The sequence below is a fragment of the Thalassophryne amazonica genome, chromosome 14 (genome assembly GCF_902500255.1).
Source record: "Thalassophryne amazonica chromosome 14, fThaAma1.1, whole genome shotgun sequence".
In the NCBI taxonomy this organism is placed as follows: Eukaryota; Metazoa; Chordata; class Actinopteri; order Batrachoidiformes; family Batrachoididae; genus Thalassophryne; species Thalassophryne amazonica.
The window spans coordinates 94,981,325-95,004,927 of record NC_047116.1 but is presented as its reverse complement, the minus strand read 5'-3'; the positions used below and the strand labels follow the sequence as shown (position 1 = coordinate 95,004,927).

The window sequence follows — 23,603 nt, the reverse complement described above, 5'->3', positions numbered from 1 at the left end:
AAAATCTCGCAATACATGACCCCATCCATCCTCCCTTCAATACGGTGCAGTCGTCCTGTCCCCTTTGCAGAAGAGCACCCCCAGAGTATGATGTTTCCACCCCCATGCTTCATGGTTGGGATGGTTTTCTTGGGGTTGTTCTCATCCTCTAAACATGGTAAGTGGAGTTGATTCCAAAAAGCTCTATTCTGGTCTCATCTGACCACATGACCTTCTCCCATGCCTCCTCTGGATCATCCAGATGGTCACTGGTGAACTGCAAATGGTCCTGGACATGTGCTGGCTTGAGCAGGGGGACCTTGCTGCCCTGCAGGATTTTAAACCATGACAGCATCATGTGTTACTAATGTAATCTTTGTGACTGTGGTCCCAGCTCTCTTCAGGTCATTGACCAGGTCCTCCTGTGTAGTTCTGAGCTTTCTCAGAATCATCCTTATCCCACAAAGTGAGATCTTGCATGGAATCCCAGACCGAGGGAGATTGACAGTCATCTTGTGTTTCTTCCACTTTCTAATAAATAATCATAACAGTTGTTGTCTTCTACCAAGCTGCTTGCCTGTTGTCCTGTAGTCCATCCCAGCCTTGTGCAGGTCTACAGTTTTGTCCCTGGTGTCCTTAGACAGCTCTTTGGTCTTGGCTATGGTGGACAGGTTGGAGTGTGATTGACTGAGTGTGTGAACAGGTGTCTTTTATACAGGTAACAAGTTCAAACAGGTGCAATTAATACAGGTAAAGAGTGCAGAATAAGAGGGCTTCTTAAAGAAAAATTAACAGGTCTGTGAGAGACAGAATTCTTGCTGGTTGGTAGAGGATCAAATACTTATTTGCAGCAGTAACATACAAATAAATTATTTAAAAAATCATACATTGTGATTTATATCTCTCAGTGGACATTCACCTAAGATGAAAATTTCAGACCCCTCCATGATTTCTAAGTGGGAGAACTTGCAAAATCGCAGGGTGTTCAAATACTTATTTTCCTCACTGTGTATATAAATATATATATATATAGAGAGAGAGAGAGAGAGAGAGAGAGACCATATTAGAAGTGTTTATCATGTTGAAAGCGCTGCTGTTAATTAATTTAACACCGGATGGATGGATGTTTTTGTGTCACTGTGTGAACGTGCCCGCGCGCGTGTGTGCGACGGGGTGGGGCTACAGCGACCTGTTGACCCCATGCGAGAATAATGAGCGGTCACGTGACAGCCTGACAGTATATTGGGGGCGGGACGTAAACAGAGCAGCAGTGGTCGCGCGCACGGCGCCTCGGCGGGTCGCAGTTTTACGTTTTGTTCCCCAACGACAGACTACGGCTTCTTTTAGGCATTTAAACAAAAACAACAACAAAAAACTAACATTTCTTTCCGACTTCAGCTACAGTGCTAGCTAAGTTTGGAAAGGAGAAAAGAGGAGAAACGCCGTGTTTTTGTTTTTTTTTTTGTTTTGTTTTTTGCAGACGTCGACCTCCATTATTATTATTCAAAGAGAGGACAGAGAAACGTTAATAACCCGATTCTTTTCTTTTCTGACTGACACACGACCTTAAAATGGACAATAAGAAGAAGACATGTTGTGGTAAGTCTTTATTTCTTATTGTTTTTATTTTTTTTTAAATATATTTTATTTTAGCAAACGCGGTCTTCATAAGGGAGAAAAAAAACAGCTGGGTTTATTTCTGTAATTTTTCTTTACAGAATCATTTCAAGACTTCTTTTCTTCAGCTAAATTCCTTATTTACATGGGACACGCTCTGTCAACATGGGTAAGTGAAATATTCATCAGCACCATCATTTGATTAATCGACAAAAAAAAAGAGCTTTTGTCCGTTTTCAGTTTTTTTTAAGTGTTTCTTGAACAAAGACATTTTTCCAGTGAACACTTTACTGATGAAAAGATGCTTAAACAGTGACACACACACACACACACATATATATATATATATATATATATATATATATATATATATATATATATATATAAACGCAACACTTTTGGTTTTGCTCCCATTTTGTATGAGATGAACTCAAAGATCTAAAACTTTTCCACATACACAATATCACCATTTCCCTCAAATATTGTTCACAAACCAGTCTAAATCTGTGATAGTGAGCACTTCTCCTTTGCTGAGATAATCCATCCCACCTCACAGGTGTGCCATACCAAGATGCTGATTAGACACCATGATTAGTGCACAGGTGTGCCTTAGACTGTCCACAATAAAAGGCCACTCTGAAAGGTGCAGTTTTGTTTTATTGGGGGGGGGGGATACCAGTCAGTATCTGGTGTGACCACCATTTGCCTCATGCAGTGCAACACATCTCCTTAGCATAGAGTTGATCAGGTTGTCAGTTGTGGCCTGTGGAATGTTGGTCCACTCCTCTTCAGTGGCTGTGCGAAGTTGCTGGATATTGGCAGGAACTGGTACACGCTGTCGTATACGCCGGTCCAGAGCATCCCAAACATGCTCAATGGGTGACATGTCCGGTGAGTATGCCGGCCATGCAAGAACTGGGACATTTTCAGCTTCCAAGAACTGTGTACAGATCCTTGCAACATGGGGTCATGCATTATCCTGCTGCAACATGAGGTGATGTTCTTGGATGTATGGCACAACAATGGGCCTCAGGATCTCGTCACGGTATCTCTGTGCATTCAGAATGCCATCAATAAAATGCACCTGTGTTCTTCATCCATAACAGACGACTGCCCATACCATAACCCCACCGCCACCATGGGCCACTTGATCCACAACATTGACATCAGAAAACCGCTCACCCACACGACGCCACACACGCTGTCTGCCATCTGTCCTGGACAGTGTGAACCGGGATTCATGCGTGAAGAGAACACCTCTCCAACGTGCCAAACGCCAGCGAATGTGAGCATTTGCCCACTCAAGTCGGTTACGACGACGAACTGGAGTCAGGTCGAGACCCTGATGAGGACGACGAGCATGGAGATGAGCTTCCCTGAGACGGTTTCTGACAGTTTGTGCAGAAATTCTTTGGTTATGCAAACCGATTGTTTCAGCAGCTGTCCGAGTGGCTGGTCTCAGATGATCTTGGAGGTGAACATGCTGGATGTGGAGGTCCTGGGCTGGTGTGGTTACACGTGGTCTGCGGTTGTGAGGCTGGTTGGATGTACTGCCAAATTCTCTGAAATGCCTTTGGAGACGGCTTATGGTAGAGAAATGAACATTCAATACACGAGCAACAGCTCTGGTTGACATTCCTGCTGTCAGCATGCCAAGTGCACCCTCCCTCAAATCTTGCGACATCAGTGGCATTGTGCTGTGTGATAAAACTGCACCTTTCAGAGTGGCCTTTATTGTGGGCAGTCTAAGGCACACCTGTGCACTAATCATGGTGTCTAATCAGCATCTTGATATGGCACACCTGTGAGGTGGGATGGATTATCTCAGCAAAGGAGAAGTGCTCACTATCACATATTTAGACTGGTTTGTGAACAATATTTGAGGGAAATGGTGATATTGTGTATGTGGAAAAAGTTTTAGATCTTTGAGTTCATCTCATACAAAATGGGAGCAAAACCAGAAGTGTTGCGTTTATATTTTTGTTGAGTGTATATATATATATATATATATATATATACACACACACACACCTGTCGATTTATCTATAGATAGATAGAAGTGAAAATAATTCTGCTTTCTCATGTGTTCTCCAACAAGAGAAGGATTTTCTAAAAAAAAAAAAAGTGACATTTTAGTTACAGTTTTCTAGAAGGCACCGAGCGTAGATTTCTCTTTTGTTGTCGCACGGTGACGGTCCTTCTCTGTTCCCCTCCACCGTGAACCTGTGACTGGCGATGCAACAGGTGAAAGTTGCACCGTCACTCCCATCGCAGCCACAGAAACCTGTAACTCCTTTGGAGTTGCAGGTGTCGATGCCATGGGAGTCTTGGTGGCTTCCCTCACTAGTCTCCTTCTTGCATGGTCGCTCAGTTTTTGAGAATGGCCTAAACCAGGACAGATTTACCATACAGTTCCGCACTGTTTATATTTCTTAATGACTGATGTAAATGAAGGCTACAAAAGAGACAGTTGTTATAATCATACTTATAGAACATTAAGCACTCGTGCAGTAACTGAAGTCCGATGGGATATACTCATACAAATATGTGCAATTTAATTTTCTCTGTGCCTTGTCTAGAATGTAGATTTATTTGTTTTAATAGCTTGTACATATCTTCACTTATTTAAATACTCACATTTTCACTTGGTCTGTTAAGTTCGTTATTTACAATTTATATGGTTTCTTTTTATCTTATTCCCAAACTCAGTTGCGGAGTGGCACCCCTAATCTCGTTATATGTGTATGAAGACAAATAAAGCTTCTGATTCTATTCTATTCTGTGCATTCCATTGTTGTGTTTTTTATTTTACATGATGCTGTGTCTCTTTGTTTAAATGGCATAATTCGGGACATTTTAGCATAGAGAACCCTGAATTATTTTTTAAATTGTGAGGCCATAAAAAATGTAATGTCTCAAAACTCAAGGGTTCCCAAGCTTTCATGCTACTGTAATTACAATAATCAGAGAAAATACTGCAATGATTGTGTTATCATATATTTCTCCACAGGTGTCATGTTGTTATTATTACTTTATATTAAAGGGTGTCTAACCTTTTACAATCTATTATTTTGTAATTCATATTGTTTATTAATTTAGGCTATATTATGGTCAAAAGATATGTTTTGACTTTGAGATTAAAGAGCAAGACCTTTATTGTTATTATTATGATACAAAGAAACAGAATTGTTTTGTGTCAAAACATGTAGAATTTGCCTAGATTTCAGATAAAAATTGTGTAGTTGTCATCACAGAATGTCTTGGAGCAGTCTCCCATTGCCGTTTTTTTTTTTTTTTTTTTTTTTTTTTTAATACTTGATTGTCTACATTTTTACAAAAACAATTGGATACCCCAGTGGACTGAACACAGGTATAATTGGTAGTACAAATAGCGATGTTAATCATTGTGAGCAAGCTGGAATTTTTTTAACATGTTTAAAAAATTAATGACGGGATAAATCCTGATTCTAGCAGGACTTGCCGTTCTCTGAGCAGAAGCCTCCTTCCGATCCGCCTCCACAACATGAAAAGCATGCCATGCTCTTCAACAGAAGACAGTTTTGAGATATTAACACACATTTTAGCTTTTTAGAAAAGTGTGGGGGGAAAAGAAATACATGAGTATAAGCAAAACAATGTGGAACGGGAGTCATATGTAGTCTGTTCTATTCAGCAATACTCAGTTTTAAAAAAATTGGCCCTAATTTCCTCAATTTTGAAATTGGGATGGAAGTTGACACTAAAAATCAGCAATAGGAAACCACCCTTACAAAACAATGCAATATTTTTCCCCATATAAAAACTACTTAGTACTGTGTTTTGCAAAGGTTTCTTATGCCCAAGGTTTTTTTGTTGCCTTTTTAGAATTATTATTTTACATTTATCACATTTAGCCTATATCTTATGCCAGAACAAGTCATATCTGTGGGAGTCAAAAGTCAGAGTTTGGACTTACTAATTTAGAAAGCAACACATAGTATAAGATACTGAAGAATGTCAACTGTATGCTTTGTCCTTACAATGTGTCCAATGTGTGCCCCACCTTCTCTAAAGTACACAAGTTGATGTGAGTTTTATCACTGAAGCAATAAAAATATGGTTTATTGACTCCAAAACATTGACATTATCCTCAGAAATCTCAATTCAAAGTTTACATTCCGACAACACACATCACCCCCCCCCCCCCCCCCCCCCCCCCCCCCCCCCGCGGTCATTGAGTTGTTAGTCAGCTGAATCAAGTGCTAGAATGGTTTGTAAGTAATCTCAGTATAAATTTACAGGGTGACCGAATGTGGAACTTTGCTGTGGCTGTTTTCCTGGTGGAGCTCTACGGGAACAGCCTGCTGCTGACGGCCGTGTACGGCTTGGTGGTAGCCGGATCCGTGCTTGTGCTTGGGGCCATTATTGGAGACTGGGTGGACAGAAATCCCAGGCTCAAAGGTAGGGTAGTTGACAAAAAGTTACTTAACAAATTATTTTATACTTTTTAACAAGCTGTTATGTGACAAAATGTGTTGTTTTTAGTCCCCCACCCCTTAATGCTTCGCCTGCTGTTTCAACAGTGGCCCGGACTTCACTGGTCGTCCAGAACACTTGTGTCATCGTGTGTGGGATCCTCCTCATGGCTGTTTTCCACTTCAAGGAACAGCTTGTGGTACTTTACAGTGGTTGGATTCTGGTACAACCCTCTTACACTCACTCATTGTTTCACATTTATCCATCCCCCCCCCCCCCCCAAGTACAAACCTCTGACTTCAGATAAAACATGAAGTCCCAAGTCAACATAGTTTATGACCAAGATTGTCCAGATGACAAAAATGAGTCGACTTAAGACCTTACTGAAACTGATAGAGGACGCTCGTACTGGTTTCTAATTTTATTTACGCAGTAAAATAATACCGTGACGTTGACAAATCTAACTATCTCTTTTTTAGATAGTATAATTGTTTTGTGATGACAAGACGATAAAAATTGTCTACATATAATTGAGTCTCGCATACTGCAGTCTGTTCAGTGTTCAAGATTTAATCTGGTTAGACTTTAAGGCCGGATTGCTTTATGGGTGCTTGTGCCACTTTGGCTGCAGCATTTGCAGACATGGACACAACTGATGATCCGGACGGAATGTAGGAGCTCTTTGGCAACTACACCCTGGAAGTTGCTGGGGATTGTTCTTGGGTCGCCAGTGTTCATAGGAGGAGGTATTTCATATCTGAGACAACTCTGAATATTGTCCAGAGTCATCATAGTGCAGGACTTGATGAAAATATGAGACTGTATAGGGAACTGAGAAAGCTGCAACAGCCTTGAGAGTAGACGAGGAGGCTTTTGTTAGAAGACTCTGTGATGGGGAGGCCCATCATCTGCTACCTAATGACTCTTGGCCTTCCTACAGAGGAATCAAAGCAGCACATTCCTCCATACGACACCTTGTTCCACCACTGTCATGATAGCCCTTACCAAAAAAATAGTACTGATAAGTATATAAAAAGTAAACTGGAAGTATACTTGAAACATACTTGCATGTACTACTTTTTGGTAAGGGAGGTTACAGCTCGGTCTTGACTGATGCCTCCATTGCACTGTCCCGTTGGGCTGGTTACTTGGAGAAGTTCTGTAAACCCGAGTCTTCTATCCAAGATTTTAAACAACTCCAGTATCAGGATTGTTGTGTTTGATCTGCCAGTCAACTTTGAACCACCAAATGTGAGATTACCAAGGCAGAGAAACATCTTAAGGCGGGGAAAGATCAAGTTATATTGAAGCTGATCTCCTCCAGGTGGGTGGACATGCTGTTCTTCTGGCATTGCACACAATCTTGGTTTCAATCTGGAAACCAAGATTGTTTGCAGTTCCAATCTACTAGGTAAAGGAAAGAATGATTGCCTGGATTGTGACAACTACAATGGTATTGGACTGCTTTCTGTGCCAAAAGGTGCTTGGGTAGGGTTTTGGAGAACAGCAGCTTATGTGCCTTTGTCAGTGAGGAAAGGTTTAGTGACCTTGACTTCATGGACCATGCTGTGATCTTTGCAGAATCAGTGGGTGTCCTGGTTGCAGCACTTGAGAAGTCAGTGTCCGGGTTTGTAGTTATCCTAGATCAAGACAAAGATCCCAGCTTTCATTGACTTCCTGGAACTCAGCCACCTGATGTGTATCTGTGTGCAATGAAAGTGTTGAGCCTGCGGAGCCCTTCACTTGACCCCTGCAGTGACAGCCAGGTCTCAGGGTCCTCAGTCTTTGAGGTCCAGAGATGACTGGTTAGAACATATGGACTTATGAGGTTGCAGTCAATGTCTTTGCAGGAAAACAAAGGTCCAACTATTTATTTCTTTTTTTAAACTTTTTATTTATGAAACATTTTCAGATTAACAAAAAAAAAAAAAAATTGGATCCATAAGGAATATGTCATTTGCTCAAGAAGATGTAAATATTTAACAAAATAGGAATAAAGACTCCTAAAGTAGGAGTACCTTTTTGAAGGCGGTACTTTGTAACAGCCTTTTTACCCACAACCATTAGAACGGTGGTGGATAAGTGGTTAGTGCACTTGGTTTCACTGCTGATGCAGAATGTTCCAGGTTCAAACCCCACCATTGCCACATTTCTCCATGTAATGTGGAGTTGCGTCAGGAAGGACATACGGTGTAAAACTTGTGCCAATTCAACATGGAGGTCCACCTTGGATTTGCTGTGGTGACTGAGAGTGCAAGAAAAAACAAAAAAAAAAAAAAAAAGGGAGCAGCTGAAGGGACTTACTTCTCCAGGTATAAAATTGTCACCACGACCTTCCAAAATATCTGAATAAAAGGACACAACCAAAACACATGGGCGTGGTCAACCAGGGTCCACATTCCCTCCAGCAGCCTAGTTTAGTGTCAGTCTGTTTAGCTTTTTGTTTAGGGGTAAAAAAAAAACAAAACGCGTATGAGGTTTTTCCAGCAAAGGTCTCTCCAAACCAAAGAATTAGTGGTGGACGACTGTGTCATCCACACGTCCTCTGTTATTTTAATGTCCAGTTCTTTTTCCCAGGGTTGTTCCTTCACATAGACAATGGAGTGTTCATTTAGTGACGTAATGCCATTGTACCACTATATGCATCAGCAAACAACTGAATAAAGCCCCATTTACACACAGACGGTAAGAGCTCCCGGAAGCGTCCCGGAAGAGTTTTTGGCCGTCTTAAGGATCACACGCCGTTGTTAACGCCGGCACTAGGGGGCATGGCTTAGTTCCGGCTTTACCGGGAATCGTCGAAAAAATTATTCAACATGTTGAATAATTCCGGGAGCGCTCCCGGAGACCTCCTTTGATGACAGCGACAACGTGAACAATGGCGTTTGATACTTTTTAATCGCCGTTTCATCCTGCCGCTTCCTGTAGTGCCGCAGTTCTCGTCGCGCCGCGATGACCAGTCAGGGACTGAATATGTAGTGACGTGGAGATGTCTGGAGTTTGAAGATGTAAACATGTCCTGTATCTGGTAGCAGCCTGTGAGCAGGACTTATGTCTCTTTTGTCCTTTATTTTACAATCATGACAGAGTTTTTGGAGCGAGCAGCAGCACCACAGCAGCGTGGAGTGGAGTTTCTTTTTATTTTTATTTTACGTGCGTGCGCGCGCAAATCATCCTGGAGATTATTTTGCTTATTAGCTACACAGCTGTATAATAAAGCAAATGGTGACTGGCTTCTAAACACAATTATGACAGAGTTTTTTGGGGGAAAGAGCGTAGGAGCAGCCCCAAACAGCAGCGGGGAACGGAGTTTCTTTTTTTTTTTACGTGCGCGCAAGCGAATCATCTGTAGAGAATATTTTATTAACTACACAGATGTATAATAAAACGGTGACTGGTTTCTAAACACAATTATGACAGTTTTTTGGGGGAAAGAGTGAGGAGCAGCCCCGCAGCAAACAGCAGCAGGGAGCAGAGTTTCTTTTTTTCTTTCTTTTTTTTTTTTTTACGTGCACATGCTCCGCCCCTTTCCACCGTGAAAACAGCCGGAACTACCGCGAACTTCGGTCTACGTACTACTCGCCGACAAAACCGTCTGTGTAACCTGGGCTTAACAGTTGACAATTCTTTCTGGCCACAACCTTTAACCTCTTTCCAGAAATAATCACAGAGCTGTAAATATCTGAAAATGTCCTATTTACTCGGTACAAAAGTCTGCTACTAGTGATGAAAGCTGACCACTGGCCACTTTTTAACTGTTTTGCACACAGAGGTGGTACCAGCAAAAAACTCACCGTCTGTATGTAAAATCATACAGTGTGGGTTTATAGTCGGGGTCATATGCCGACCATTTGAGCAGTTTGGCCGCTTTCTGGAGTTGAAGATGTTGAATAACTTCTGCCCATATTTTCAATAAAAAAATCACCCACTGGTGTTTTCTTCTGTCCATCAACATGTCCCATTAATGACTGGGTTGGTCGGCATATGTCTGTTAAAGAAGACTCTGTTGTCTTCCATTTCGCTTCATTTTAGAATACAGAAGGTCTCAGCTGAGCTGACATATAATAATCCTTTAACGATGGCAGAGCCATGGCTCCTTTTTCCTTTGGTAGCTGAAGTGTGGAGAATCTTACCCTTGGCTTCTTGTTATTCCATATGAATTGTGAAATGTGCACGTTCCATTCCCTAAATTGTTTTGAAGGAATTTCTACAGCGAGTGATGAGAACAAAGGTCCAAGTATTGAAGGTGCTGGTGCTTCTCGTCTTACTATGTGGTTGTGAGACATAAGATCTCTGTGGCACGAGCTCTCTTTAGAAAATTCACAGGTTCCACTGGAATGACTTTGTGTCAGACTTACTTACTAAGGGATTTGATTTGATTTGATCATTTATTTAGTCCCCATGGGGGCAATTCAGGTGCAGTCAGCAGTAAAAATTACATTACATTCATAAAACCACATCATACAAATTCATAAACATAAAAACATAAAAAACATAAAAACACAGCAGAATAAATATATAAAACAAGAGCCCAGTCAGTATAGACTTAAGTGCAACAGTGAGTCCTTAGGTGTTATTTAGGAGAGCAATGGCTGTGGGAATAAGAGTTTTTTAGTCTGTTGGTTCTGCATCTGGGCATTACCAGGCGTCTGCCCGAGGGCAGAAACTTAAATTGTGGGTGCAGAGGGTGTGCAGAATCGGCCATAATTTTCCTGGCTTGACACAACCCTTGTTTTAAAAAGGTCCATAATGTCCGTGCACTGAGTTCCCACAGTTTTACCACATTCCTTGACAATATTACAAAGACGATTGCGATTCTTAAGGTTCAATAGGTTAAGCCAACACAGGAAGGAAAAGGTTAACACAGACTCCACAAAGCAACTGTAGAACATTTTCATGAAGACACCATCTACATTATAATTCCTAAGTTTTCGCAGAAAGTACATTCTCTGATGAGCCTTACTGCACACTGCATTAACCTGCAATTCAAAAGACAATTTATTGTCAATTTGGGTGCCCAGATACTTATAATTCTCAACAATATCTATGGGCTTCCCATCAATGGACATATGATTCAGAACAGGTGGTGTTTTCCTGAAATCAATGTGCATTTCTTTGGTTTTATCCACATTTATATGTATAAAAGATGAATGGCACCACTCTAAAAAGTCCAGCAAGACCAAACTATGGTCTGTGGAGTCATCATCATGCAAAAGGGACACCTGCATATTTTATGATGTGATGATTATCATGTTGGCTTTGACAGAGATTAGTATAAAAAACAAACAACAAAGGGGATAAAATGCAGCCCTGAGGGACTCCAGTGGATGATACAACGGCATCGGAGAGAGTTTCATTAACTCTGACTCTCTGCGATCTGTTTGTTAAAAAGTCAATAATCCATAAGATTAAGCCAACATCAATATTCATGTCTCTTAATCGCTCTGCCAATACATATGGTTGTATGCAGTTAAAAGCAGAGGAGAAATCAATAAACAACATCCGAATAAAGGTATTTGCACCTTCGAGATGCTGCAAAGCCAGATTGAGTAAAGTGGAGGTCGCATCATCCACGCCCCTTCCAGATCTGTATGCGAACTGGAGTGGGTCTGACACTCCCTGTGTTTGTCTTAAAAGCTCCTCTTTAACAATTTTCTCAAAAGTCTTCATAACAAGAGATGTTAGTGCTATAGGCCTGTAGTCGTTGAAGGGAGACTGAGATGGGAGATACTTGCATTGTCAGGGAATGTTTTGGTCATGTGTTTCATTTCTCCGGGCATGATCTAACATGCAGGCGCCTCAGTGTTGAGAATCCCAGCAGCTGCAGCAGATCACTGATTACATTTGAGATGACCAGATAACTGCCTGCATGGTTACTATCCAGGACCTGGGGTGGTTCTGTGGTCTCTTGGGTACAGCATTACGTGGCATCGGTGCATCGTGTTCGACCTGCACATTATTCTCTTTTTTAAACGTAATCCTTCAAAGCCTATAAAGTGAAATCTTGATCCAGAATCTGGATCCGATCTCCTCCAAAATTTAATCTTTCATGTCCTAATATCTATCTGTGGTGAAAATTCATGCAGTAGTTTTGACGCAATCCTGCTAACAGACAGACAGACAAATAAATAAATGCCGATGATTTTATTACGTCCGTTTATAAAAAACAAAAACAAAAAACATCCTCTGGACTTGCACTCAGTCATTAAGAAATTGAAAAAGTGTTTCTGCTTAAATTAGATGTTTAATAGATAATTAATTGTTTTTCACTTTGAAATTAAAGAATGCAACATTCAGAATAGTGAGTTTGCACAATGGTGCCTAAAGATTTGAATAAAATACTGTACGTATGTGATGATGACAGTTTAATTACATAACTTTGCAGTTCTTTACGAGTCACTGGGTTTCCTTTGACAAACAGAACATGCCGCGATAGGAAAGACACTGGCTTTGTTTTTTGAACAGCTCTTCCTCTCTGTGGGCCTGTAACCTGACTCAGCAAGTGAAGCTGACCTGAGCCGCACTACAGGTCCAACAGGATTCTGTCTGGGGCGGGTCGGCCGGCGCGTGGGCTGCAGACACGCAAAGCCTTCTGTTTGGATACGTGTGTTTGCTGCAGTTACACCTCTTCAGTTTTAAGAGGGGGAAAAAGTGAACTTTGTCAGGTGACGGAGTTTAGAGGGACAGCTGGTGTCGGAGTGTTGGGGGGGGCTGTGAAACAGGAGACCGAGTGTCTTGTGGAAAATTGTTTAGTCAGCACGTTTTTCTGGGCCATTAACGTGACGGAGACAGAAAGCGGTCGTGTGTGTAGATCAAACAGTTTGACCATCACACTAATGAGCGCTGCAACGTGAAAATATCGTGTTGAACACATTTTCAGCAAACTGATTCTGCTCTCCAGGTCTGTTTCAAAGCAGAAGTGGCACAAAGATAGAGGTCATAGGTATGGAAAGTAAATAAATAAATCACCCTGTTATCAGTTTGTACAACTGTTGCTTTAACTTTTGAAAATCCCAGTCCGATGAAAACACTGGTTTGCCATTAAGCCTCTGAGTGCTCTACTTATGTTTGCTAATTATGAAATGTCTTTTTTTTTTTTTATACAATCCTAACTCAAATCACAGTTTTCAGAGCCTTAAAAATTCACAGTGTAATTATCAAAGAATTCTTGCATTTTACGATTACTTAAGCCCCTTTCACACTGGGCCCACTTCGAGGTGTTTTGTGCGATGTCATGATGACGCCATGTGGATGCAACCTCATGCCGAGATGATGTAACTCACTGTGACGGACGCAAAGGTTCTCAAGACCAGGTACCTAAGTGGCTCTACTCTACTCTTTTCTGCTCTCCTATTTTACTCTTTCTTTTTAGATATTTAGCTATACCTTTATATACTAGCATAGTTCCACCTTAGAATTGGAATATAATATATAAGATATACCTTACTGAATTTTCATGTTTAATTTTTTTCTGCATCGAGCACAGGATGCAGAAAGGAAGTGGTTTCAACGCCAGTCAGGGCAAAGCAACGGTACTCAATGTGACTGGAAGCCACACCCTCACAATACAACGTTACCCCACGCCAATTTATGATTCCTGCTGTGTTCCATTGTTCCCGAAGTATAAATCACCCAGGATTGTTTTTATACTGTGTACATAATGCAGTGAAACTACACACTCAAAAAGAGCACAGAAAAAAAATGCTGATTGCAGCCTGACCATTTCTCTCAAATATTGTTCACAAACCAGTCTAAATCTGTGATAGTGAGCACTTCTCCTTTGCTGAGATAATCCATCCCACCTCACAGGTGTGCCATATCAAGATGCTGATTAGACACCATGATTAGTGCACAGGTGTGCCTTAGACTGCCCACAATAAAAGGCCACTCTGAAAGGTGCAGTTTTATCACACAGCACAATGCCACAGATGTCGCAAGATTTGAGGGAGCGTGCAGTTGGCATGCTGACAGCAGGAATGTCAACCAGAGCTGTTGCTCGTGTATTGAATGTTCATTTCTCTACCATAAGCCGTCTCCAAAGGCGTTTCAGAGAATTTGGCAGTGCATCCAACCAGCCTCACAACCGCAGACCACGTGTAACCACACCAGCCCAGGACCTCCACATCCAGCATGTTCACCTCCAAGATCGTCTGAGACCAGCCACTCGGACAGCTGCTGAAACAATCGGTTTGCATAACCAAAGAATTTCTGCACAAACTGTCAGAAACCATCTCAGGGAAGCTCATCTGCATGCTCGTCGTCCTCATCGGGGTCTCGACCTGACTCCAGTTCGTCGTTGTAACCAGATTGAGTGGGCAAATGCTCACATTCGCTGGCGTTTGGCACGTTGGAGAGGTGTTCTCTTCACGGATGAATCCCGGTTCACACTGTCCAGGGCAGATGGCAGACAGCGTGTATGGCGTTGTGTGGGTGAGCGGTTTTCTGATGTCAGTGTTGTGGATCGAGTGGCCCATGGTGGCGGTGGGGTTATGGTATGGGCAGGCGTCTGTTATGGATGAAGAACACAGGTGCATTTTATTGATGGCATTTTGAATGCACAGAGATACCGTGACGAGATTCTGAGGCCCATTGTTGTGCCATACATCCAAGAACATCACCTCATGTTGCAGCAGGATAATGCACGGCCCCATGTTGCAAGGATCTGTACACAATTCTTGGAAGCTGAAAATGTCCCAGTTCTTGCATGGCCTGCATACTCCCCAGACATGTCACCCATTGAGCATGTTTGGGATGCTCTGGACTGGCGTATACGACAGCGTGTACCAGTTCCTGCCAATATCCAGCAACTTCGCACAGCCATTGAAGAGTGGACCAACATTCCACAGGCCACAATTGACAACCTGATCAACTCTATGCGAAGCAGATGTCTTGCACTGCATGAGGCAAACGGTGGTCACACCAGATACTGACTGGTATCCCCCCCCAATAAAACAAAACTGCACCTTTCAGAGTGGCCTTTTATTGTGGGCAGTCTAAGGCACACCTGTGCATCATGGTGTCTCATCAGCATCTTGATATGGCACATCTGTGAGGTGGATTATCTCAGCAAAGGAGAAGTGCTCACTATCACAGATTTAGACTGGTTTGTGAACAATATTTGAGGGAAATGGTGATATTGTGTATGTGGAAAAAGTTTTAGATCTTTGAGTTCATCTCATACAAAATGGGAGCAAAACCGAAAGTGTTGCATTTATATTTTTGTTGAGTGTATATCCACAGTTTCAAATTGCATAAGTCAAATGGTGTCCACTTTATGGTCTTCTCAAAACATTAAAATTACTGTTCTGGCTGCTCAGAATGCATCTGAGCTTATCAAGAAACCGTTGGCTTATGGGGGCCTAAAGCGGCCCCCAGACCCTCAGCCTATGGGCTTTGGCCCTGCGGGCCTCGCACTTTGTCCCCCACAGTTTCTAGTTCTAAATTGCACCCTTGGTTGTGGATGGTGTAAGGTGTTGAGGAAAGGACCTGGCCACCCTCCCTCGTCATGCTGTGGCCCCGCACATGTGCAACTCCAACTAGCACATGGGTTAAGCTCAGTAAAGAGTGTGGGACTCACCCTTAACCCTTAACCTTTACAGGGACGACTGACTGTGTGCTGTATCTATCAACAAACGGATTGGAGCTAACGTCTGTAGACTGATGCCGAATTTAAATACTAAACTCATATTCACCTCCGCCAGCAAAGTTGGAGGAGGTTGTTTTCTCCCTGTTTTTTTGTGAACAGCCTGTAACCCCCAATTTTTCATATATCGTTATGAAATTTTACTGAAGATTCATATCCTGAGAGGCAAGAACTGATTCAGTTTTCAAGGGCAAAGTCAGGAAAAATCTTGGAAAATTGGGAAAAATCCTTATCCTTTAACATTGAACAAATGTTCAGAACTGCTGTCAAAAAATATCAAATTCCTTTCATATTTGAGAGTGTTACGTACGATGGTACCCTTTCTATCTTTCTGTGTGTTTTACATTTATTTAAGCAGAAAGTCTCTTTGCGATTTAAAAAAAATCTCTTTTCTAAGTTAGACCTGGCTGAGGTGGCACACGGCACGCTAAAATGCAACAAATACAAAATGAACTTGCTGATTTATAAAAGTTGACATATGATTGAAGCAGTGGGTTTTGTTACTTATTAAAGCTTACGTCCATTTGCCAAATTTTCAAGAACTATGAACCATCGTCCCCGTCCAGGTCGATTTATATGGATTGTTTTGTGGTTGTGTTCAAAGGTCATTGATTTCAGTCTGACAGATGTGTTTCTCTGTGAAATGGCCTTCAACCTTCAACATGAACATTTTTTAATGCACCTGCAACAACATGCTAAAAATATCAGTATCATGAATGAAGACCTCACTACGGGCGGGCGCGGTGGTGTAGTGGTTAGCACTGTTGCCTCATAGCTAGAAAGTCATTTCTGTGTGCACTGGCATAGACGTGTAGGTTGTGTGATGTGTTCGTCTGTCTGTGTGGGGTGTCCTATCCAGGGTGAACCCCGCCTGCTGTCGTAACACACAAAAACTACAAAACAAATCACTGCTGCAACAAATGTCAGCTCGTGCAGATAATGAGGATTGTTTTGTTTTTCAGACAACCTGCTACATTCTGGTCATCACCATCGCCAACATGGCCAATTTAGCCAGCACTGCCATGTCCATCAGCATCCAGAGGGACTGGGTGGTGGTGGTGGCCGGTCAGGACAGCAGCAAGTTGGCAGGTCAGTTCACACTCATTGCTGGTTTACCTTTTAATTGTTGGCTCACGTGTACCGTTATCACATTATTACAGCAGGACAAAGTTTGAACCCTGGACTCTGACTCACTCTACTTGATGTCGCCAATGCAGCTGCAGTTTTAGCTCGTTATAAGTCGTTTAAGAGACTTTCTTCACAGTGGAAAGTGTTTTCAGCACTTAACGGACCTATAAAATCATTTATTTACTGGTTAAAACTGGAATCTGTAACCCAGATTACTTTGATTATGCTGTTGCCACAAGAACACAGAATAATCCAAAATCAAAATATAGGCCCAAGGTTAATTTTTATTTTTTAATCCCTCTGCTCTGTCTCAGACATGAACGCCACAGTGCGCATCATCGACCAGCTGACCAACATCCTGGCCCCGATGCTGGTGGGGCAGATCATGGCTTTTGGGTCACACTTTATTGGCTGTGGCTTCATCTCCGGCTGGAACCTGTGTTCCATGTGTGTGGAGTACATGCTGCTGTGGAAGGTCTACCAGAAGACGCCGGCGCTGGCCATTAAAGCCGGACAAAAGGAGCCGCCACAGGAGCTCAAACAGCTCAGCCCCTCACAAGGTAACCACAGAACGTTTATCATTTTGGTCAGAAGTGGGTGAAAGATGTTTTTACTCCATGAACTGTCATCAGATGTTGGTGTTAACAGGTTGAATGGCTGCTCTTTGTCTTTCTGTCCATTGTGAATTTTTACAGATCTGGAGAATGGTCGGAGCCCTGAGGAGTCGTCTCAGCCTCTGATGAATGAAGCTGCTGTGGTGGCCGAGCCAGACTCCCAGAAACAACGCGGCTGCTGCTATCAGATGACCGAACCTGTGCGCACCTTGACGGCTGGCTGGGTGGCCTACTACAACCAGAGCATCTTCTTCGCTGGCATGTCCTTGGCCTTCCTCTACATGACGGTGCTGGGCTTCGACTGCATCACTACGGGCTACGCCTACATGCAGGGTCTGAATGGCTCGGTGCTCAGCCTGCTGATGGGGGCCTCTGCTATCTCCGGCATCTGCGGCACCGTCGCCTTCACGTGGATTCGCAAGAAGTGTGGTCTGATTCGCACTGGGTTCATCTCGGGCGTAGCCCAGCTCTCCTGCCTCATGATGTGTGTGATCTCCGTCTTCGCTCCTGGCAGCCCCTTCGATCTCAGCGTCTCGCCCTTCCAGGACCTTTACTCACACATCGTGGGCGAGAAGACGCTGCCCGAGGCTGAAGACAGTCTGACCGCAGGTTTTGCGAGTCAAGTCCTGGCTGTGAACGCCACCACCGTTGCACCAACTGAAGATCTCCCGGTTCTGCAGTCCTACGTGTCTGTTGGTCTGCTGTTTGCTGGCGTCATCGCTGCAAGAGTCGGTGAGTGGAAAGGCTGCACTAGAGAACTGTTCTCAACTCGACTTTATTTATATAGAACTCTAAAACAACTAGATTTGCCACAAAGTGCTGTGACACAAAAAATACTACTGTCTCATAACATTATCTCTGTGTCCTTTTATTCTTTGTTGGCATCAAACGTGAATAATAGATACGTACCTTTATGTATAAATGGAGCGAACCCCTGAACTTGTTCTGGCAGACAGGTGGCGCTGCCTTGCTCTACTGTCACTTGTTACATCTATTTCCTCATAAACTACCCAAACACTTCCTGCAGATTGGGAGGGCTTTTTAAGACTCAGTTTCCCAGCTCTCCCCTCTGCCTGTGAATGTCACCATTGGTGCATCAATGTCACTGTCTGCCGTCAGCCCCGCCCCCACCCGTCTGTGGGCTTTGACGGTTCAGTGATTTGTATCTAATAGTGCAGCAGATAACTGAAACAATCCTTCACTTGGTGATGCAAGCATCAGATTTGACATGAATGTTCTTCATAAATCAGTGTTTGAGGAAAAAGTGCTGGCCACTTGAAAATCCAATATGGCGGCCAGGAAGATGAAGAATTGCACAGGGGTCAAAATCTAAAAATGCTCCAATCATATTGAAAGCTATACCACATTATGTGTCTGGTCACAATGATACCAAAAAGGTATAGTTTGGATGATCTATGACTGAATGTTATGGGGTAAAAACAGCAAGAATGGTGACAAAGGTCAATTTCAGTTTGTACAGCAGTCAAAAGTTAAAGTTGCCCCAATTTTGGTAAAACATGGTGCAAATTATTGGTTGAACTAATAGGATTAATAAATGGAATAGTTTTGACTGTGTTGAATGTTTGGTTTGCAAAGTAAATGTCAAACAGTGTCAATGTCCATTGGATTCTATGACATGTGACATATGTTACCCTGTAACGTGACAACTGAGCATGACACATGGTGCAAACTATTCCTTTTTAAAACCCTATTAACTCAACCAATAATTTGCATCACATTTTACAAAAATTGATGCAACTTTATCTTTTGACCCCTGTACAAACTGAAACTGACCTTTGTCACCATTCTTGCTGTTTTTACCACATAACTCAAGAACAGTTAGACATAGATAGTCCAAACTATACCTTTTTGGAATATTTATGATCAGACAAATAATGTGTTATACTTTTCAATATGATTGGAGCGTTTTTAGATTTTGACCCCTGTGTAATTCTTCATTGACCCCTACCTGGCCGCCATATTGGATTTTCAAGTGGCCAGCACTTTTTTCTCAAACACTGATTTATGAAGAACATTCATGCCAAATTTGATGCTTGCATCACCAAGTGAACAATTCTGGCCAGAAATCATACTTATCTGCTTCACTATAATGTGCGAGGAGCGATGAGGTCGGAGCCAAACCCGAACTGTGTGCTGCTGCCAAAATAACGATCAAACGTGAGTTGTCCAACTGAAATCTTGTTTGGGAATAAAATGTGTACAACTATCGGTTATTTCCAGCCAAGTGGTTATTGTGCTTGTGTCAAAAACAGAAGGTTCCCGGTTCAAGACCAGAGCCAACAGCGTCCCATCTTACAGTGTTAAAGAAAAATTCACATTGACATTTTTCAGATTATAAGTCATCGGCCTCCAAACTAGTAAGAAAACAAAAAATGCAACTTACACTTTGAAAAATATGGTCATTGGTTTTCAGTATGGTTGATCCTTCCACAATTTTTTTTTTTTTTTTTTGGGGGGGGGGGGGAGAGTATTGGCTGAAAATATTTAGCGCAAGTTTTATAAAATTAATTTGATATTTCTTGGCTGTTTTAGTGCAGCACCTCTACGATTTAACAGCTTCTATTCCCACTCAGTATTGTATAAATATTATAGACATCTCCATCAAATAGGAATATTTCTATTCCATTTCTTGACATTGGAACAATTTTAACAAATTGGTGAGACCACGTTTTTCAGTTATGAGCTCCATCAGAAGCCTCCAGACTGGCAGCAATAAGTGCTTTTTGTTACTGTTAGCGTTTAAAAAAATCCAGAAAGAGTATTTGAGGGTTGATTCGACTTGACTGAGCAGCAGCAGGTTTGTTCCACTGCTGGTGACTCGTTCTGTTTGTGGCGTGCGCTTGTAGACAGGAATTCTCCAAAAGGGGGTCAAGAGATAACGGTATCATTATTGGCAACCTTCACTTCCTTTTGTAAAATTGTAAAAAGCTGTTTTCCAATCGACAGCATCTTTAATGTGACTCAGATTCATTAATACAAGTTGACAGGTTGAACCTTTAGTCACAGATGTGTAAAATTTTACCGCAGACATCAGAGCAACACTGATGACCTTTGATGCCAGTAATATCACCTGAAGATAAATGTTAACTGGAGCCGCTATGGTCTTCAGTAATGTCTCTCTCTCTTGTTTGCAGGCCTCTGGTCTTTTGACCTGACAGTCACACAGCTCATCCAGGAGAACGTGATCGAGTCAGAGCGTGGCGTCATCAGCGGCGTCCAGAACTCCATGAATTATCTCCTGGACCTGCTCCACTTCATGATGGTGATTCTGGCTCCTAACCAGGAGGCTTTTGGCCTCCTGGTCATCATCTCCGTCTCCTTTGTGACCATGGGCCACCTCATGTACTTCCGGTTTGCTTTTAAGAGTCTGGGCAGTCGTCTGTTTCTCTGCTGCTCGCCGGAGCAGAAGGTGGAGACGGTCGACAGCCCCTCACTTCCTACCACTGTGTAAACGTATTAAAGAGACTGTGTTTCCAAAGCCCATACATAACCCTACCTCTTAGCTAACCTACATGCTTGTAGCTGCTAGAATAGTGAAGCTTATATACGTATGCAGTATATGGATATAGAACGGCAGCGTGTGAATAATAGCATTAATGTAGCATGAGCGAGTAGAAATTGTTCCGTCATAGCAAAGTAATTCTTTGTAAAACGCGCTAGTTTCTTTGACACTTTCAGCCCGAGAGTCAGGTTTAGGCTCTTATACACGTACTGTCCATCACCTCTTGGCTCGTGATGCCCAGTCTGGGCCGTGCTAAAGAATCAGGGTGATTGTGCGCTATGAAAAAATACTGTTGTCTACTAGTGCACAAGGTGCTTCAGCTAACAACAAGGCAACATGAGAGAGAAATCCACACGACGTGGCTCAAATACACCAGGAAAACCTATACGGTTTCCAAAACGAAGGCTTATGGCAAGATGCTTCAACATTTATGGCACAAGCACAGATATCCAAGATAACGTTATGCTATCTGGGAAGACATTCTGACAAAATCCAACAGGGCGCTGTTCTGCTACGCCCACAAGCCAAAAGAGTGCAAAACTAGGGATGAAACTGCTTAATCCCACCCGGTACTAGCAGCTGTGGGTTTACCCCGTCTTACCTTTGAGCCCTCGGCCAGACATGATGGAGCTCTTCAACTTTGAACAAAAACCACAATAAACGTTCATGAGGGCTGCTTCGCCTGCATATTTTGACCTCGATGGAGTGCGATCAAGCACGTTTCAAGCTGTACTCTCTAAGAATACCCCGTTTAAAGAAGCTCGTGCGTGATTGAAGCCTATGAATACCCCATAGTTACCGTGTACTATCAACGACTTCAAGAATCAGGATGCAACGGTTGAACATTTAAAAAATTTGATCTCAGTTTCAAATCTGGTGCTGATGATGGCCGTAACTACTACAAATACCAAGTTTGTTCAAGATTGAAAAACATGGATCAAGACGTGACGATGATGCTTCTAAACATGTCCCGATTTGTTATTCAGGATTAAACGGGAAGGAGTGGCGTTCTGTGGAATAACCCCATAAAATGCCATATGAAAAGCTGAAAAATGGCTAACATTTAAAAATTAAGTAATAAGTAAAAGGAAAACACTTTTTACGAAGCGTTGTTTTTGTAGTCGATGTGCAGTTCAAAATCTGATGTATTTAATCAGGATTTTCCAGTTGTTTTTGTAGTTGTGAGATATTTGTTTCACTGTGTAGCAGACAGCACACCTACAGGTTTTTGTTTTTTTATATAAAAATATCTACAAGTCAATTCTGAGGATCCAAAACATGGCAACGTGGTCAGGACGCAGAGTAACACATCAAATGGTTGAATATTTTGCCACCGTCAACGCGATATTTTATGGTCTGAAATCTCACACGATTAACCAATCAGATTTGTGGAACAAATGTAATTGGATTAGAATGTTGAATGGTCAACATGGCTGAAACAGTTGTTGGGTTCGAAGCCACTCGTGCCCCTCTCTCCTCGTACATCTGGAGTTGTGTCAGGAAGGACATCCGGTGCAAATCTTGAGCCAAATCAACATGTTCAGATGCATGCAGGGTTGGCTGTGGCGATCCCGGGTGAAAATAGCAAAAGTCCAGAGAAATTCACCGATCATGAGCGTCGTCACGTTCACAGTGTTTCCTGAGTATTTTACATTCGGATCCACAGACTGTGATCATCCAAAGTGATTTGTGATGTCATGACCAACATCAAAAGCATCATTTAGGATATGTGGGAGTCGGATCACTGCATCTAATGTCAGAATCTGGTGTAAAAATAGATTTTCAGATTGTAATGACGGATCTCTTCAGTTATATCATTCCGGCTCCGACCGTGTCAAAATACATTTGTAGATCTCTAAATATAATCTCTTATTTAATGTTGAAGCAGTTTGCCATTAGAACTTTTTTGACATTTGTTAGTGATTTGTTTGGTGCTGCAGTCGTCTGTATCTCTCTCTCTCTTTTTTTTTTTTGTCAGCGTCCGTATAAACAAGCTGTAGATGTCCTCCTCCCCAGAGGACCGGTGATACTCTTATTTAACCAAACAATACTTGGATCTAGTCTCTTTAATACGTGGTTACAAGGGTTGTGCAAAATACTGTATTTATTCAGGTAAGGGTGGTTGTTTTTGGGTTGTTGTTGGTTTTTTGAACAAATGTATCATCAGTATTGCAGTTACGGCAAGTAAACAATGAAAATGTCTATGCACCCTTTAACAGCTCTCAGTTACCAAAGCTCCCGGACGGCACAAAAGGAAGTGAGCGAAAACCGGTTACCTTTTATAAAACTATGTATATTTTTTACGTCAGATAGTAACGCTTTATTTTCAAATACCACTATTCCATCCTAACATTTAATCCACTTTCAGATTGTACTTTAAAATCCTACCTGCAATTTACATTCATAGTGCCATGACCCCCCCCCCCCCCCCATTTCGAGTTCTCCTGGCCAACTTTCGATCGTGATTGTCGTTACTCAGGCACTTTAAGCAAGTGATTGACACCTGTCGTTGCACATAGTGAGTGGTAAACTATTTGATCAATATTTTTGCACAAGGCTGAAGTTTCTATTTCTTCCCCAAAATCCTTCTGCAGCGCCGCTGTTTCAGCCCCTTTCTGAGGTCTAACAGGCACATTCAGCAAAT

The 23,603-nt window shown here is 42.3% G+C and overlaps 1 protein-coding gene across 1 annotated transcript; it reads left to right on the top strand.

The window, feature by feature from the left end:
* The first annotated feature begins 1,252 nt into the window (after positions 1-1,252).
* Positions 1,253-23,139, top strand: slc40a1 (solute carrier family 40 member 1). The gene is made up of 8 exons (XM_034186873.1): positions 1,253-1,578; positions 1,698-1,765; positions 5,877-6,036; positions 6,159-6,274; positions 16,657-16,783; positions 17,137-17,382; positions 17,518-18,168; positions 20,592-23,139. The coding sequence occupies exons 1-8, from the start codon at positions 1,551-1,553 to the stop codon at positions 20,906-20,908; spliced, it is 1,713 nt and encodes a 570-aa protein (XP_034042764.1). The 5' UTR covers positions 1,253-1,550; the 3' UTR covers positions 20,909-23,139.
* Positions 23,140-23,603: the final 464 nt, after the last annotated feature.

What these genes read in the sequence shown, in the direction of transcription:
- slc40a1 (XM_034186873.1), top strand. Translation starts at nt 1,551, where the DNA reads ATGGACAATAAGAAGAAGACATGTTGTG. An exon ending in GGACAGCAGCAAGTTGGCAG is followed by an intron (nt 16,784 to 17,136) that starts GTCAGTTCACAC and finishes GCTCTGTCTCAG; the next exon opens with ACATGAACGCCACAGTGCGC. An exon ending in ACAGCTCAGCCCCTCACAAG is followed by an intron (nt 17,383 to 17,517) that starts GTAACCACAGAA and finishes GAATTTTTACAG; the next exon opens with ATCTGGAGAATGGTCGGAGC.